This window comes from Cheilinus undulatus, linkage group 3, assembly GCF_018320785.1.
Source record: "Cheilinus undulatus linkage group 3, ASM1832078v1, whole genome shotgun sequence".
Classification (NCBI taxonomy): Eukaryota; Metazoa; Chordata; class Actinopteri; order Labriformes; family Labridae; genus Cheilinus; species Cheilinus undulatus.
The window spans coordinates 25,905,795-25,924,147 of NC_054867.1; the positions used below are offsets into that span (position 1 = coordinate 25,905,795).

Genomic DNA, 18,353 nt, shown 5'->3' on the forward strand with positions numbered 1-18,353 from the left:
ATCTTTGTCAAGGGGGCAACTGGAGTTGACTGAGGTTCTTGAAGACATTTTGCCTCTCTTTCAAGGCCTCTTCAATTCTATGATGTAATTTCCCTGTTCACTTGCATCCTCACAACTGAAGCAGTTGAAGTCATCAAGAAACATCTACTGCTTGATGAAAATTTGCAAATCATTTACATATGGATGATCAGCAAAGGCTGTAAATTCTCACTCTGGCCCTAGTCACTTTAGAACTGAAGAAGCCCCGTCTTCAAGAACCTCAATTAAGTCCAGCTGATTAAGATTTGGATCTTACTGCTAAACATCTCTTTCTTAAATGTGATCTATTCAATAGTTTTTACCATGATGCAATAGCATACAAGCAGATAAAAAACAGAAGGGAGCACATTTGTGGCAGCCATTTTGGTTGTTTATCATATTTGTTGCCTACAGAGAAGCAGCAGAATTACATATTTATAAGGTAAAAGTAGAGCATATGAAGTAGCTTTACTGGCTGCTCAAGTCAAAGTACGTAAAGAAAAATATATACAGTTTAATCCAAGTTCAGTTTAAGTACACACAAGTTTACTGGTGCACTATGGCCTCCTGTAAAGTAGTATTTCACCATTTATTAAGCACGGAGTTAAAGAACAGATTTGACTAAAATAGTCTGTCACCTCACATGACTGTTTGTTCAAATGTGTAAATGGTGGCCCTGCATGTGAGCGATGCATGTTTGGGTGTCAGTGAGGGTCCCCTTCCTTTTGTTTGTCATGACTCTGTATTTGTGTGCCTTGTTTGCTGTGTTTAAACATCATATTTCTAGTCTACTATTTGATGAAGCCTGAAGCTTGAAGGAAGCAGTTGACTGTGTTTGTAGTTGGCTGTGGGCTAGTGTAGATTTGACTGTACATTGTAAGTTAAACCAGCAGTCATTTTATGTGAAGTGCTGATATGACAACACCTTCACCTGCAGAGGAAAATACAACAAGAAAACGCATCTCTCTGAGGACTCATTGACAAGGATTCAGTTCAGGGGGAGTGACTTCAGACAGTTCCTGCATGTAAACTGAAGTCTCTTTTACAGAAGCAGATGAAACAACATGAGGAACTATGGCTCAAATCTTCCCAAGGAACCTGCTATTCTCTCTGATCAGGTAGAATTGAAAACATCTTAAATTCAGAAAAACTTACAGCAGATTATTTACCACACAAGCATAATGCCTCTTATTTTTCAAAATGCTTAAAACATATGATTTCTTTTATATCTAATTTAGCAAAATCATTGGAGAAGGAGTCCTGCTTAAAACATCAGAATGGGTTGGCTTTAGTCAAAGACACAAATAATCCAGATGAGTCGCAAAGATGGCCACAACTATTGCTCTATATACATTTCATAGAGTGAAAATAATATGATAAATAAGTGATTTTTTTCATAATTTATTTGGGTTATCAACAAACTATGTTTCAGAACTTAATGGGAAGTGCACTGTTGCCAAGCTACTGCCGTTATAAATTAACATAAGAATCAAAGATCAATCTTTCAATCAGGCTTTTGTCTTGGATTTCATGTTAATTTCTGATATTCAGAACACCTGGCAGAGGCACAGTGATGCAAAAAGGTCCAAAAAAGGTGGTACTTGTTAAAACTGTTGGATTATCTGTTGTCCAATCTATTGTTGGGGTTTTAATGATAGATTTTCTGGTTATTATTAAAATAATAATAATATTTTTTAAATGAATAAATACAATTCTACATCAAGATGAAAGATTAACAGGACTTCACCCTGAAAACAGGGAACAACAACCAAAAGGAGCAAAAATTAGTCTCAGAATTAAGATTTAATATCATTGTTTTCATTTGATAAATATTAATATTTAAATAAATTGAAGGTGTGAGAATGAGCACTGACCTTCTCAATAACTTTCTTATTACAGTGTAGAATCAACAACACTTAAACAATAACTATTATAAAAGCTAAAAAACAAAACAGAATTTTTATTAAGCAATGCAAACGTGAGAAAAAGAGAAACAAGAGACAGAGATAGATAGCTGACACACATGTGGTTTCACATGTGACTTTAGGTAAAGATTTAAGATGGTGGACATGGAAAAAGGAAAGCTCCCTCTACAATCTCAATATGGTCACTTTACGACAAAGAAACCCAGTGGCCAGACTTTAATTCTGAAAGCAGTTAATTTTTGTGTAGGTGAAAGCACTGTACTGGACATAAATGGGCACAGCAAAACAAATCAACAGCAGATAAGACAACACATGCAGCTATCAACGATTGCAAATGAAATGCTTCCTACATTAATTTCTGCCCAGACCAAAGTCTCTTACTTTTGATCATGGTGTGTGAATAGAGTCTAATGTCCGGCGGATCCAGAAGTTAAAACAGGTAACAGGTAAGTGAAAAGTCCTGTGGTGTCAAGATTCAGCTTTAGGGCTCGTATCGGTGGGCTTTCTGCAGCACTCCTGTCTGGATGACGCTGAAAGGAAGACAACTCTGTGCTCAACCATTCAATTGTTGACTGAGCTCTGACTGCGCATGCTTAAAAAAATGTTTTTAATTCATTGTTTTTTCATTGTTGATGATGTCAAACAAATTAAAATATTTTTTTCCTCGCTTTAAGGAGGACTGTCAGAAAGAAAGTGGTGATGAGAATCCTGAGCGTGGAAACTGGACCAACAAGACTGAGTACATGCTGTCTATGATAGGCTTTGCTATTGGGCTGGGAAACATCTGGAGATTTCCATATTTAGCCTTTAAAAATGGAGGAGGTGAGTGATTAGTATCAATGATATAAACAAGAAGTATTGTTTTTTTATACTGAGACTTGTTTTTATCCCTGTGAGCAGGTGCCTTTCTCATTCCCTTTTTCCTGATGTTGGTGTTGTGCGGTATTCCCATTTTTTTTCTGGAAAGCTCCATTGGTCAGTTTTGCAGCCAAGGCCCAATCAATGTGTGGAGGGCAGTGCCAATCCTACAAGGTAAATCTAACAGAGCAGAGCAGTACTTTTAAAGAATGGATTTATGTGGGTTTTTTAAGATGACTGAAAACTTTGAAACTGCTGCTAATTACTCTGGTGAATTCTTATATTATGGCATAGATAAATTAACTGTCTCTGCTTGAATTTTAAGATGAGGACATGGGAAAAGATAGTGTTTAAAGTATTTAAAGAACCTCTTGGTGAAAGTATATATTTTCAAATGTATAATAAAACCTAAGGGTACTTGTGTATCCACAGTTCTCTGAATATCATTAGTGATGTTTTACTATGGGATATGCCCTCCTTGCGAATTTAGAAACACATTATATCCATATGCCTGCCCTTATTGGTTGGCAGTCCTAACGCAAGCACACTACTTCTCACTCCAGCCTAATAGCAAGAGGGGTAGTCGTGTCCTTCATAGAATTTATGCCTTACTCTGGGATAATGTGGAGACTCCTGTTTTGGCAGACAAGCTTATCTTAAATGATTGATCTGTCACACTGAGATGTGTGGATGTGGCAGATCCACCAAGGACTCCACACTCAAAACAGTGCAGACAAGGATCTGAGAGGCCCCAGTTTATCAGACCTGGTAAATGCTATGTACAGAGCAGGTGTCCTGAATAGAGAAGCCTTTAACAGATCTTGTGAAGCTGAAAAGGTCCAATATTTGGAGACAGACTACCTGTAGTAAGGGCAGTTGATCTTGTAGCACTCAGTGACAAATGTGTTAGCATTAGTCCATGGACTGTTATATTACAGGTAGAGTACGGTTGGCCTCTGAAACAAGAGTGATGTGAGGCTGTGCCAGTGATATACATAGACAGTGGTCGTGGCACAGGTCTTGACCACCAGTCTGTCAGGGCTGGTCAGTTTTTCTATCCCCAGCAGATTTTAAACCAAAGAACATGATGTTGTGAGGTCTCTGTGGGGTCAGACAGGTTGTAAGTTAATATATTTTTGAATTTAATAAAACTGTTCAAATGTGGTATCTTCTGCAGGTGTCGGCTTTTCCATGGTTATGCTGAACATAATAATCGCAATTTATTATAACGTCATTGTGGCCTACAGCATCTACTACCTGTTCGCCTCCTTCCAGTTTCCTCTGCCCTGGTCCAAATGCTACAGCTGGTCTGACGGGAACTGTAGCACTACACCCTTAGGTACCTGTCCTTTCTCTTTCTCTTTTTGTTTGTTAGATGTGAGCCCAAATCACTAACACGAAAAACCAATCCGTCTAAAAGGAGTATTTACAGAACCATTACACGAAGGAGAGCTTTGTGTATGTAATCAGTTTGGGCTACAGACTCGTATCATATATAAAGCGTTTTTATACTTGTGCAAAACCCATCATATTAACTGATTTCTCGAGGAAGCCATTTACATGATCTCTCTCTCTCTTTCTAGTGTACTGTAATGAAAGTGGTGTTTTGGTGGCCAACTGGACTCAGGAAAACAGCACATGTCCTGTGTCCAGTATAATCAAAGTTCCAGTGCAGAGTCCGAGTGAGCAGTACTGGGAGTAAGAAAAACACACTGATGCGCACATCTGTCACACTGATATGGCTGTATACTCACTCTTCTCTCTTCATCAGCCGTGTGGCTCTGCAGAGATCCAGTGGTCTAGATGAAACTGGACCAATAGTTTGGCACTTGGCCCTCTGTCTGCTGCTCAGTTCCTGCATTCTTGCTGCATCACTCATTAAAGGCATCAAGTCCTCAGGCAAAGTAGGATGACATTCACCTTATAGTTGATCTTGTCCACTGCACTCCTGCAGATAAAACAAAGTCTATTGTGGTTATCTCTGACATGTTTCCTTTCAACATAATCAGTAAATTGATGGACAGTTTTGCCTCTCCAGGTTGTGTATTTTACAGCAACATTTCCTTATTTAATCATTCTGATCCTGCTGATCCGAGGTGTGACACTAGAGGGAGCTGGAGAGGGAATAGAGTTCTTCATTGGTTCCAAATCCAATTTGACCAAACTGACAGAGGGACAGGTAAGAAGCTAACACAATTTGCAGTGCAAGAAAACTAAAACCTCAAGACTTCTCAGCCACAGTAGTGGCTCCGTATAGTTTTAACAGGGCTTTGAAAGGCATGGTTATATTCACAAGAGTAAAATGACAGTGCTAACATACTGTTTCGCTGCACATGAAAATGCCTTTCATGTTACCATGCAAACAGTTGTTAATTTAAGTCCAACACTCTGTGTTTAGGTCTGGAAGGATGCAGCTACTCAGACTTTGTTCTCCCTCAACGTTGCTACAAGCGGAGTTTTGACTCTTGTGTCTTACAGCACATTTCACAACAACATGTTCACGGATTCCATTATTGTATCTTTCGCCAATCACGGTAGGACTAAACAGGTCTATTGGTGCACTCCTCGAAAAACAAGTATTTTCAATTAAATCATCAATGGATCTATTTTGTGCTATGGTGAAGGTGTTTTACCTGTGCTCCCTGATATTAACTCTGATGTCTGTAGTTTATGTGACTAACTTTAAGATTGTCATCTCCCTCTAGTTACCAGTGTGTTTGCAGGCTTTGCCATTTTCTCTGTTTTGGGTCATATGGCTCATGTCTATGGAAAACCTATAGAAGAAGTAGTGAAAGAAGGTCAGACATCTAGAGTCAGTCTTTCTATTTTTGGTGATTTTTTCATCAGGTTGCTCTATGTTCTTTGACGTTCTGTGTCTCCATCTTTATGCAGGATTTGGTCTTGCCTTCATTGTGTATCCAGATGCTTTAGCTAAGCTTCCCATTTCCACTCTCTGGTCCATACTGTTCTTTTTTATGCTTTACATCATTGGCCTGGACTCCCAGTTTGCACAATTAGGTAAGATTTTCACGAGGGACTGGTCCAGCTATCATACTTAAGAAAATAATCTCAGAGCCATTCAGCTCTCACCTGACAATACGATATGCCTCTAGGAGCAATGCACATCTTTCAGTTATTCTTGCATAGCCAGTGGTTAGACGACCTGACAATACTGAATTGTTTACAGTTCAGTTAGCAACTTATGAAGCAACTATGCGTACATATGTAGTTGATTGAAATATGTTAATAGAGTCATGTCATGCTTTCTGTCCAGACATTTGGACAGCAAAGCACTGCATGTAAATCAGAACACTTCCAATACCAAAGTCTAGTCTCACATGTAAAGATTCCACATTTTTTGATGTTAACTTTGTAAATACTACTATTGTGATGAGGGCTCCAAGAAACTATCACTTAACTAGCCAATAACAACACCTGGGGGTTTTAAGCAAACCATTAAATAACTCTTGGTCATACATAGGAAACAAAGGGGAAAAGGCTATTGTGATAACACCACTGCCTTGAATAACTTTCAGCCAATCAAATGCCAGACAAGGGAAGTAACTGATCTGAGCAAGTGTTCCTACTATATTCAAAAACAGATTGATCTTAAACCAACCTGTTATAAACATTTTCAAACACTAGATTTATGTCTGAGGCAAACTGAACTCAACTACCCACATACTCATCTATTCCCATCTCTGCTCTTATCATTAGAGGTGATCACCACCTGCCTGTGTGATGCCTTCCCTGAACTTCTCAAACCTAAACGACCTTTACTGACAATAATGTCAGTATGCATCCTCTACCTGCTGGGCCTGCCATGTGTCACACGGGTACAGTGATTCCTTCAGCCTTAATGTCACAAATATTTTATATGATTACCCCACCGTTTCTCTCTGTGTACATATTTCTGTAAATTTATCATTCGCAACCAAACATACTGTAAGACAAATGAAAATGACAGATGTAACTGCGGTTCTAGGAATCCTGGATGACTTCTTTAAGCACTCAGTTTTACATAAGCAGTTCAAATAGCTATGCCAACAATGTCACGTGAGCCCCAGATGACCTGGTCTAGTCTCCCATCTTCAAATGTCATCAGAGAATCTGTTGCTTTACATCAGTGATCCTCAACTGGAGGTCCAGGGGGCCACATCAGCCCCCCCATAAAATTTAAATTAAACATACATGTTGGATATTGTATCCTGAAACTGGTGTGTGGGATTATTGACCACTACAGGGGATCCGGTCACAGAACACAGAGTCATTAGATGGATTTAACCTTAAACTGAAGTAATCAGATTTGTACAGATCTGTGCTTTCCTGTAGTGACTGAAATAAACATAAGGCACAAATAAATATGTCTGATTAGTTTCTTCACTTATAACAACATTAACTCAAGCATTAAATGCTTTCTAAAGAAATATTAAGATATAAACAGGTCTAACTTGTCAATAAACTCACATCTGTATGGACTCACACAGCTAGTGATTAGCACAGAGAAGTTAGCAAGCTATTTAGATAGCTTTGCACTCAGAAGCTACTTACTAAACATATTCTGTAAATAACATCAGTATAGAAATCTTAAACAATCAAAATAACATCAGGCAAACAGAGTACAAACTTTTATTTCTTGTGGTAATCTTATAGTGCAACATAACTCACATTATCAATGACTTCTGCATCGATGGAGACTGCATGAAGAATAGTAACCAGCGCGAAATTACTGTAAAACAGGAAGCAGAAATAATCGCTCTTTCAAAGTAAAATTTCAAAATAAAAGTCTCAAACCCAAATGTCTCTAAACATTAAGAATTCTTAACGACCGCCCCCACATTTGTGCAGCAAATGTGTAATAAAAGGAATTCTTCAAGTGTCTTTAGCATCATCTTCGAGGTCTGGTAGCTGGATCAGTCGAGCAACTGGCCTTGTGTAAACTTTCCCTTTGACCTTGACCTCTGCGGCTCTGACACATCCATCCTGACTCTTGACTGTCTTAACAACTCTCCCCACGGGCCACTGTGCTCTGGGAAGTGATGGGTCGACAACCAGAACAACTGCGTCAACAGTGAGGTTATCTGAAGGCTTCTGCCGTTTGTGTCTGGTCTGAAGAGTAGGCAAGTAGTTGCATGTAAAATGGATCCAGAACTGGTCCACAAGGTTCTAGCAGTGACGCCATCTCCGCCGCCCCATGACCGCTGGGACATAAACTACTTGGGGTAGTGTTGCATCTCGCCGCCCCATAAGGAGGATGTTTGGTGTTATGGGGTCTGGAGCCGCGACATCAGATGACGCATACCCAAGCGGTTTTGAATTAAGTATCCCTTCCACTTCCACCAGGGTTGTGTATGGGACCTCTTCAGCAACTGCTTGGCTCCCAACTGCAACTTGGAGACCGGCCTTGATGGATCGAACCTCCCTCCCCCCTGCTCCACCAAAGTGAGGAGCATTTGGTGGATTGAACTTAAAGTTGATCTGATATTCTGTCAGTTGGTTCCTCAGTGATGGTTCCATAGCTACAAAGGATCATGGAGTTCCCTCTCCACACCACGGAAATTGGTTCCACAATCTGACAGAATCTCCTTCGGCCTGCCTCTCCGAGCAACAAACTGACGAAGAGCTAGGAGGAAGGCTCTGCATCCACTGAGTTGAGAAGCTCTATATGAACTGCTCGTGTCATGAGGCACTTAAAGATGACACCCCAGTGTTTCTCTGACCTCCTGCCTATCTTGACGTGGTAGGGTCCAAAGCAGTCTACACCTGTCGAGAAGAAAGGTGGACACAGGAGTCTGAGGTGCTGTGGTGGTAGGTCAGCCATTAGCGGGACCTTTGGCTGAGCTCTCCAATGCTGGCAGGATGGGCAATCATGCTGATGAGGTGTGACAGCCTGCCACCCACGTAAAACCCAGTAGTGCCTCCGAAGTTCTGCATATACCCGCTCTGTGCCTGTGTGCAAAAGGCGTTCATCAAAGCCCTTGATGAGGAGTTTTGTTGCAGGATGCTTCGGGTCCAGCACAATGGGGTGGATTTCATCCAGGTTTGCGTTGTGGAGTCTGCGCAGCCTTCCTCCCACACGGATTAGGCATGTGGAAGAGTCCCACTCTGGTGCAAGACTGGTAGAACGACTGTTATTTGGCACAGGCTTCTGTGCTTTGAGAGCAGTCACTTCCTCTGGGAAGCTGTGAGCTTGGCAGCTTCTTAACAACTGAAGCTCTGCATCTCAGGAACTAAAGGTCTGGCTGTGCATCTGGTCCTTTGCCACCCCTTGAACTCCCTGACATGCCTGTAGCATGTAATTCCTTCCATGTGCTAAATTGAGAGGCATCAGGGATATTGTGGTTGGACGGTGCTTCTGTTAAGTTGCAGAAGGTGATGTTTTTCAGTTCAGATGGGTCCACTGTTACCACCTTCTCTGGCCTCTGTGGCCAGTTTTCAACACTGTTTGAGGAATGATGGCCCTTGACTCCAGCGACTACACTCTGCCAGTTCTAGGAGCGGCTTACCCCTAGTGATATTGTCTGCTGGGTTGTTCTGGGTGTCAACGTACCGCCAGGCTTGACGGTCTGTCAGCTCCTGTATCTCGGACACACTTTAAATCTACAGGAGTCTGGCGTGCCGGTAGTCGAGTGGTTAAGGCGCGCACCATGTATGCAGGCGACCCGGGTTCGAATCCGGCCCGTGGTACTATTTCCTGCATGTCTCTCCCCGCTATCTTCCCTGTTTCTGACTCTATCCACTGTCCTATCAAATAAAGGCAAAAAGGCCAAAAATAAATCTTAAAAAAAAAAAAAAAAAAAAAAAAAAAAAAAAATCTAGAGGAGTCTGACTGGAGCCATTCCCAAACGGTGGTGGAGTCAGACCACAGAATTGTTTGCTGGATAAAGAGGGTGAGCTCTGTCTCCAAGAGTTAGCTAGTTGAGCTCCAGCTAGTGCGGCACAGAGCTCCAGGCGGGGCATTGACTGTTGTCGTTTTGGTGCGACTCTTGACCTCGCCATCACAAAGGAGGTGTGAACTGTATCTCTTATGCGTACTGTGAGGTAAGCTACTGCCCCATACGCACATTCCGAGGCATCACAAAACACATGTAGGCTGTACTCAGGGTCTACATCATCCCCAGAAGCGGGTGAGTAACATCGAGGAATGGATACCTTGCTGAGGTGTTGCAGCTCATCTTCCCATTTCTTCCAAGCTTCCCAAAGTCCTGGAGGTAGGTTGTGATCATCCCAGCCTCTTTGTTTGGACCAGAGATGTTGGATCAACACCTTGGCTCGTGTTGTGTCAGGCACGATGAAGCCCAGGGGGTCATACTGACTTGCTAGCACCTGATATGCCGTCCTCATAGTCAGCGTTGCATGTTCAATGATTCTGTACTGGTAGCCAAGATTGTCGGTGGCACAGTTCCATCTCAGGCCTAGACCCGGCTCTTGGGGGTTGGTTCTGTTGTGGCTCAGCCACTGCTCAGAAGTTGAGGATCTCACTTCAGCAGGAAGGTGGGCTTGCACTGATGGTTGGTTACTAGCCCACTGTCTGAGATCAAACCCACCCTCAGCCAAAAGGGTACGCAGATGATCTACTCTTTGTGTCACTGCTGATATCGTGGGGAAGCTCTCAAGGCAGTTGTCTACATAGAATCTCTGCTGCACTGACTGTAGTATATCTGGGTCACTGTCCTGGTGATTGCGGACATGCTGCTGTAGAGCGAAGATTGCACAGCAGGGGCTGTTTGTTGTCCCAAATGGGAGCAACTGCCATTCATAAACATCTGGGGGGTCTTCACGGCGCAGGTCTCTGAAGATGAATTGGAGGAGTGGTCTGTCAACAGGAAGAAGATGTATCTGGTTAAACATCGCTCAGATGTCCCCGCTTACTGCTACTTGGTGCTCCCTGAACCACAGTAGGACACCCAGTAATGATGGTCCCAGTGTGGGTCCTGGAAGGAATTGATCATTCACAGAGACACCTTGCCGCCTGAAGGAACAGTTGAACACTAGTCGGGGTTTGTTGTTGTGGGACACGAGGTGGTAAGGCAGATACCATGATTCCTCTGACTGATCCACCTCCTCATGTGAGAGTTTCTTTACATACCCAGACTAGACGAGTTTGCTGATTTCAGCAGCGAGGAGAGCTGCCCTCTCTGGGTCCTTCTTGAGCCTTTTCTCTGTCCCTCTCAGATGTGCCATGACAGAATGGATGGAACTGTTAAGTTTGGTTTCTCCTGTTTTCCTTAAGAGGGGCGTTGCTTATCGTTGGACATCTTATATGTCAACTTGCTTTGTCTTTGTTTCAAGAAGGTTCACAGCTTCCTGATTATCACGAGAACGAACAACTGTTTTCTCATTTCTAAAGAGCAGAACATCAAGTTGCCACAACCTTTCCACATTTCTGAGTAGGACATTGTTCGGACTCTCAAGCGAAGTGAAAAGGCACTGTTGGATATGGCTCTGTTCCTTTACAGCTTCTTCTGCGGCTTGTAATGCCCAACCCAGGGCAGTATGGATGGCTATGGGTCCACCATTAGTTCCTCGACGAACTGGCTCAGTTGGCAGTGATAAGATGCACACAATCTGATCCAATCAACACAATGAATGGCTGCAGAGGGACTCCACGTAAGTGTGTATGGTTTCTCTGAAGTCTCTGCACTGGATAGGTCTACTCTACAAGATCAAGACCAGAGGCAGTAAATGCTCCTTGTACTTTGTAATGCTTCCAAGCGTTACCTTTGGGGGAGATTTCAAAGTTGACCTTATGACCTTGGAGGTGTGTAAGGTCTGTACACACCATGCGCAGAGCAAGAGACTCACACTGACCGTTCAAGTGAAGCTGCTGGACGGTTTCTGGTAAAATCATCGTCCATTGGGCCCCATCATCTAAGACAGCGAAGGTCTCCATTGACCTTGTGTCACTGTGTAGCAGCACTGTGACGACTTTCAGGAGCACTTTACCTGAGGATATGCTGGGTGTCAGGTAAACTCGATTCTCTGCAGTTGATGATTGAGGGTCCATGGAGCGTCAGTATGCTACTTCATGGAGAACCTGGAGATGAATGCCACCACAGTCACTGCAGGGTTTCTTGAGGTTGCATGCCTCCACTGCATGGGAACGTGCACACTTCCAACAGCGCCTACCTGCTGTTATCCATTTATCCAGATCTGCCACTGACTGTTCTTTGTTAGACTGACAATGACTGATGTAATGTTCTTTGCTGTTGCAGAAGAGGCAATTGATTTTGTTCAACTTCTTATTACCGTCTGATATGAGCTTACTGGAAGAGTTAGGGTGTGTAGGCTCTGCTCCATGATACACAGCTACACTCTGACCTTTACCCTTGAACAGGCTCTTTTCCTTCCTGTTGACTGGAGTCCTCTCATGTTGGTAGCGCTGCACCAATCTGCTGGACAGACGCTGCTGCTGAGCTTTACCTTGGAGCCAGCCATTTAGATCCTGCAGGTTGTAAGGATTGAGACTGGTGCTGTTGAGCTTACCCTGCAGTTGTAGATACTCAATGAAGCTATCCCAGTGATACTTGGAAAGCTTGCTGAGCAAACAGTCGACATGTGAGCAGCAGTTGAATTCCATTCCCCGAGGACAGCAACATGCTCACCAGAAGGCGGACCCGTAAGATGAAGTTCTGAAAAGTGCGTGTATCTCCAGGCTTCACATCAGCCGTGGTCAGAATGGCTGCTATTTCATTTTGAGCAAGCTGGTGTGGCTGCCTGTACTGAAGCTGTAAAGCTTACACAGTGGATGTGTATGGATATGGGTGGTGGCGGTAGGACTGACCAATCATCTGTGCCTCAGGTAGTTTGAGGTGTTTAAGTAGCACATGATATTTGTAAGTCTTGGTCAGTTCCTGGTGTGGTTCTAGCAGGTTATCTAAAGCTAGCTTTAGGTTAGCAAACTCCCTTTCACTGTCAGAGGTGAAGTCTGGGATCTTGGGTTGTGGCACACCATTTAGTAATCGGAGTGGCAAGCTAGCGCTGACTGGGGGCACAGTTTGGCTTGACAATAGCTGTGGCTGCACACCTGGAGACAGGTCATCCACTGCATTGGCACATGATGGATACTGAGGTGCTATTATTGGTTGCCCAATCATAGGAATATACTGTGTCATGTTATGGCTTGAGGGAGCCTAAGGGATTGCATGTGACTGAGAACGAGGCAGTGCAGTTGAATAGCTGTATGATGCAGGTGCAGGCTTACCGACTGAGACTGTAGGAGTTATTAGAGGATGGGGTGGAAGCTGAGTGGCCTGTGGTAATGAAGGGTCCAACATCAGGTGTTCCTGCTGGCGTGGAATCGGCGATGTAGTACCAGATGAAATAGTAGATGAGGGAGAGCCTGGGCACTGGAGTGAAGCAGAGCGTACTGGCGTAAAGGCAGAAGTCACTCCCTCATGTACAGCTGTTTGAGCAAAATCTCCCCTCTTGTCATCACCCTGCGGTAGTAAAGGCACACTTGCTGTTGTGTGTCTATCAGCTTATGGCTCTAAGACATGTAGCAGCTTCACTACTGATAAAGGAGATTGGCGAGATGAGGCTGGAGTGGCATGGGAGCAAAGAGCTGCAGGTGACTGTGCTGGGAAAGATGAAGCGGCTCGATTTATATTATCATTGTCATCTGCTTCTTGCTCAGATAGAAAGGAAGAGATGTGTTCCAGTAGTTTTTATGGCAGCGCTGCCTGTTCTCACACTGGGGGAGTTTGTCAGTGAGCTGGGCGACTTCTGCATTCTCTTCTCTCTCATCCCTGGCAATTGATTCAATAAGTCTCTTAAGTGAGGAAGTGCTCAGCAGGTCACCTGAAGTGGGGTTTCCTGAGGCTGTATGTTAACCTTTGTGACAGGCTGCATCTGCTTGGCTACTGTGCACTGAGGCTGCCGCTCCTCTCTGCTCCTCTGACTCCATTTCTGTAGAGCGGGAGGACAGGGCAGGCTGCTGAGGCTGGTAGGCAAGGACATAGTCCTCAAGATATCTGGGTGTACGGTGAAGCCTCACAGAGCGCTCTCCCACATCAGCATAGGACAGAGAAACTGACTTATCTTCTGATGACATAGCTGTAGCAGCCAATTAAATTCGAAGGACATTTGTTGGATATTGTATCCTGAAACTGGTGTGTGGGATTATTGACCACTACAGGGGTTCCAGTCAGAAAACACAGAGTCATCAGATGGATTTAACCTTTTACTTAAGTAATCAGATTTGTACAGATCGGTGCTTTCCTTTAGTGACTGAAATAAACATAAGGCACAATTAATATGTCTGATTAGTTTCTTCACTTATAACAACATTAACTCAAGCATTAAATGCTTTCTAAAGAAATATTAAGACATAAACAGGTCTAACTTGTCAATAAACACATCTGTATGGACTCACACAGCTAGTGATTAGCACAGAGAAGTTAGCAAGCTAGTTAGCTTGACACTCAGAAGCTACTTACTAAACATATTCTGTAAATAACATCAGTATAGAAATCTTAAACAGTTAAAATAACGTCAAGCAAAAAAGAGTATAAACTTATATTTCTTGTGTTAATCTTATAGTACAACATAACTCACATCATCAATGACTTCTGCACCGATGGAGACTGCATGAAGAATAGTAACCAGCGCGAAATTGCAGTAAAACAGGAAGCGGAGATAATCGCTCTTTCAAAGTAAAATTTCAAAATAAAAGTCTCAAACTCAAATGTCTCTAAACATGAAGAATTCTTAACAATACAACTTAACAACCTTTCAAACAAGAAGCAAATAGGTATTGTATTTCTGTAATTTGGCATGGTTAAAAAAAATACTTATCATTCCAGTCTTGATTAAAGTTGCGGTTTTAAGGCTCTTTGAGAAAGCAATTTTCCTTTCTGAGAATCTACACTAAAGGTCTGTTTCCTGTATGTGTATCTGACAAAGCACAACACAGATTATTAGCATCAAATTCAGTGATAGACATCAAGATGGCTCCAGAAATACAGTATGTAGCTAAAATATCTCAATTGCCCCCTTGTGGCTGGCTTTAGTATAGGTGATATGTATGTAAGAGGTGTTAAGTATATTGCCTCCCTGTTAAAAGCTAAAAGTTCCATTCATTTTTAAAAGAAAACATACATATTTATTTTCGTAAGAATATATTAATTTGACCAAAATTTGATTGATTTTAGTCTGGTTTATTTCAATGTCTGGCCCCCATAGTGTCTGTCAAGAAAAAGCTGGCCCTCTTGTGAATGGAGTCGATAACCCCTGCTTTACATCTTGTGGGAGTTGGACTGTTGCCATTGCGTAAAGCTTGTCTCTGGTAATCTTGAGACCATTTTTGTTGGAGTTTCTTCCGCAGACCTCCAGGGGCTGAAACAAGCTTGACCATTCTGATTGCTATGGATATTATTGCTCAGAACTCATCTTTTAAGTTTCAAATGCTTTTAGTGGCTGAAGGAAGCATGTTCCCACTTCTAGCTTAATTTTATTTCTTTTGTTGACAGTGGAAACTTTTTATCAACTTTAGCCAGTAAACAGCATAGTGGTTGCAACTTTTGCTAGTTTTGCCACTTTTAACCCATTTGGCAGCTTTTTATTTATTATTGCCTCTGTAACCTATTGTTGCCACCTTTAACACATTTGGCCTTTTTTGCTTATTTTTCCCCCTTTTTTTTAACCCATTTCGACCACTTTTATATCGCTTTTCACCATTTTTTCACACCTATGTTTGCTGCCTTATGCCTTTAGAAGCACATTTTTTCTGCTGTTACCCCATTTTTTGTCTCATAAGGCCAATATTTAGTTATTCTTCTACTCTAAACCCTTATTTGCCACTCTTTAACAGCTTGTTAACCATGTTTGCTCCTTTTGCCTTTCTTTGACCATTTTTGCTACTGTTATCCAATTTTTGTCTCTTTTAACCAATTTTTGCAACTTTTTGCTTATTTTTGCTCCTTTTAACTCATATTTGACACATTTTAACTGCTTTTCATCATTTTTTTCCGGTAACTAATTTTACTATAACTCTTGAACTCTTGGATTGTCTGATGACAACAGAAGACACAGATCAGTCCTCTTGGGGTCATACGTGACTTTGATGGTATTGTTTGTGTGTACCATACGCCATGCGTGATATGAAAATGACAGCTTCTACATCCTTCAGCTCTTAAGGCCCCTGAAAGTCATCCAGAATCCCTAGTTAAATACATGACTTTAATTTGTTTAAACAGTTCGTGTTTGGTTTAGGCAGGAATATACTGGGTGACTCTGATGGACCAGTTTATTGCCAGCTGGGTGCTGCTTGTTTTGGCCCTTTTTGAGGTCATTGGCATCTTCTTCATTTATGGTAAATATACATACCAGCAATAATGGTATTTACATCTAATAACTATTGATAAATTATGCTTTATAGCTGACTAGCTTGTCCATATTGGGGTAAAACTGATACAGAACATTATTAAAGTATAGTGCTGGGCAGCAATTCCATTTAAAATTATGAAGGCCAGTGTGCTCTTGGGAACCTTCAGTGCAACATAATTTTTTTGTGGACAACATTTTATCGATCTAAAGAACATGACTATGTTTTCTTTTGCATTACAGGAGGTAAAAATTTTATCCAAGACACTGAGATGATGATTGGCAAAAAAGGCTTTTGCTTCTGGGTGTGGTGGAAAGCATGTTGGTACTTCATCAGCCCCTGCATCATCCTGGTGAGTACTACCTTTCTCCAGTTCCACTTCTTTATATTGAAGTGCTTTATTTTACTGTCACTTTTCCAGTCTCAATGCAAAATACTTTCAATTAACATAGGGGAAAATAAGCTGATTAAAAAGATGATTGTTGGCACACCTGACAGAAAAAGTTGTTGGAGGCAGCAGTAAGGTTTTTTGGTTCAAAACTCAAATCAAGCCTGAGGCTCATCTTTTTTGAAAAGATCATAACAGCTCCTTTAAACCTTTATTGATATAATAAGATGTTATGTTAACAGCTACATTTTGTATCTAGGTGGTCCTGTTGTGGTCTCTTATAAGCCTCGTGCCCCCCACCTATGGAAAGATCCAGTACCCAGCCTGGGGCTTGGCTCTGGGTTGGTGCATGGTGTCATTTGTCCTCATGTGGATCCCCTTGGTTGCTGTATATAAGCTAATGAGAGCTGAGGGAACCCTCTGGCAGGTGTGTATGTTGTCTTGTAAGAAGTATCTAAAATATGATGTTTTTTTCTTGTATCTTAGTGTTGTCCTTTAGCCTGTATTATCAAATGTGTTGTGATCCTAACTGTCCCATACTTCTGATAGCGTGTGAAGTCTTTGTGTGTTCCCTCTGAGGACTGGCGTCCCTACCTGGAAATCCATCGGGGAGAACGCTACTCAGACGAAAACTGTTGCAGAAGAAGAGCGGTGTTAACAAACAACAAGCAAATGTAAATCTAACCTTTAGTCATTTGAACACTGATATATATGGACCATCTACTAAATAGGTTCAAATTGCAGTCCCATACTAAAAAATACATTTTAAAAAATAACTAGATGTTCACACACTTGATATTTATTAATGTCATGTTATGATCTGCTCAGTATAAAAGCATTAGTTCAGATAGCATTAAATTAAATGTATAAAATATCCTCCTTTTTATGTAACTTTGTAATGGGAAGTGGCTGTCCCAAACTAACGTCTAAATTTCAATGAATGAAAATATTATCTAAATGATTTTTTAAATTGTTTTAAATGTGTTTATTTATATATCTATTTGATTCATTTTAAAGGGAATTTGAAACATTCAAATTGATTTTGGGGTTTTGTTGTGAAAAACTGTCCCATGTTTTCATATCAGAACTGAAACAAAATGAGTTAGGGTCCATAGGGGGCGCCTGTTTTCAGCTACAAACACCAACATTTTACCAATAATAAAGACAGACTTCCTCTCTTTAAAGGCCAAATGGTGAGTACAGACTTTAAGACTACAGAGCACATTATTTCTGCAACTAGATAAATGTTTTTGCTTTTATTGAAAGATGCACCATTTTTATTTATGAACATCTTTTCAAATCTGTGATTGCTAGCTGTTTTTTGCCTAGAATTGCTGCGTTTTGTTACTAATCAGCTAAAATCGTCACTACTGAAACATTCCCTATGGTAAAGTTACTGCTGTGACCCGTGCTTGGACCGATTCTTTTCACTCTTTATATGCTTCCTCTTGGTGACGTTATAAGGAACCATGCAATAGATTTTCATTGTAATGCTGATGATACCCAACTCACTGATAACCTCAGTTATTTAAACTAGAAGTATGCCTTAAAGACTTTAAGACCTGGATGACCAGAAATTTCCTGATTCTAAACTCAGAAAAGACTGAGGTTATTGTGCTTGGGCCCTAACACCTCTGAGAAGTTTTGTCTAAGAGGGTAACTGCCTTAGACAGCATTAGCCTGACATCCGGATTTAATCAGGATATGTTTTTCAAAGACAGCCTTCTTTCACCTTCACAACATTGCTAAAATCAGACACATCTTATCTCACAGGGATGCAGAAAAACTTGTCCATGCTTTTGTTACCTCTAGGTTAGACTACTGTAATTCTCTCCTATCA

At 41.6% G+C, this 18,353-nt stretch overlaps 1 protein-coding gene across 1 annotated transcript; it reads left to right on the plus strand.

Moving 5' to 3' along the window:
* Window positions 1-1,082: 1,082 nt before the first annotated feature.
* Window positions 1,083-17,191, plus strand: LOC121506779 (sodium- and chloride-dependent neutral and basic amino acid transporter B(0+)-like). Its single transcript, XM_041782649.1, has 15 exons — window positions 1,083-1,136; window positions 2,618-2,765; window positions 2,844-2,975; window positions 3,979-4,140; window positions 4,385-4,499; window positions 4,573-4,705; window positions 4,840-4,980; window positions 5,200-5,335; window positions 5,507-5,599; window positions 5,694-5,819; window positions 6,519-6,637; window positions 16,014-16,113; window positions 16,368-16,477; window positions 16,773-16,940; window positions 17,063-17,191. The coding sequence occupies exons 1-15, from the start codon at window positions 1,083-1,085 to the stop codon at window positions 17,189-17,191; spliced, it is 1,866 nt and encodes a 621-aa protein (XP_041638583.1).
* The last annotated feature ends 1,162 nt before the right edge of the window (window positions 17,192-18,353 follow it).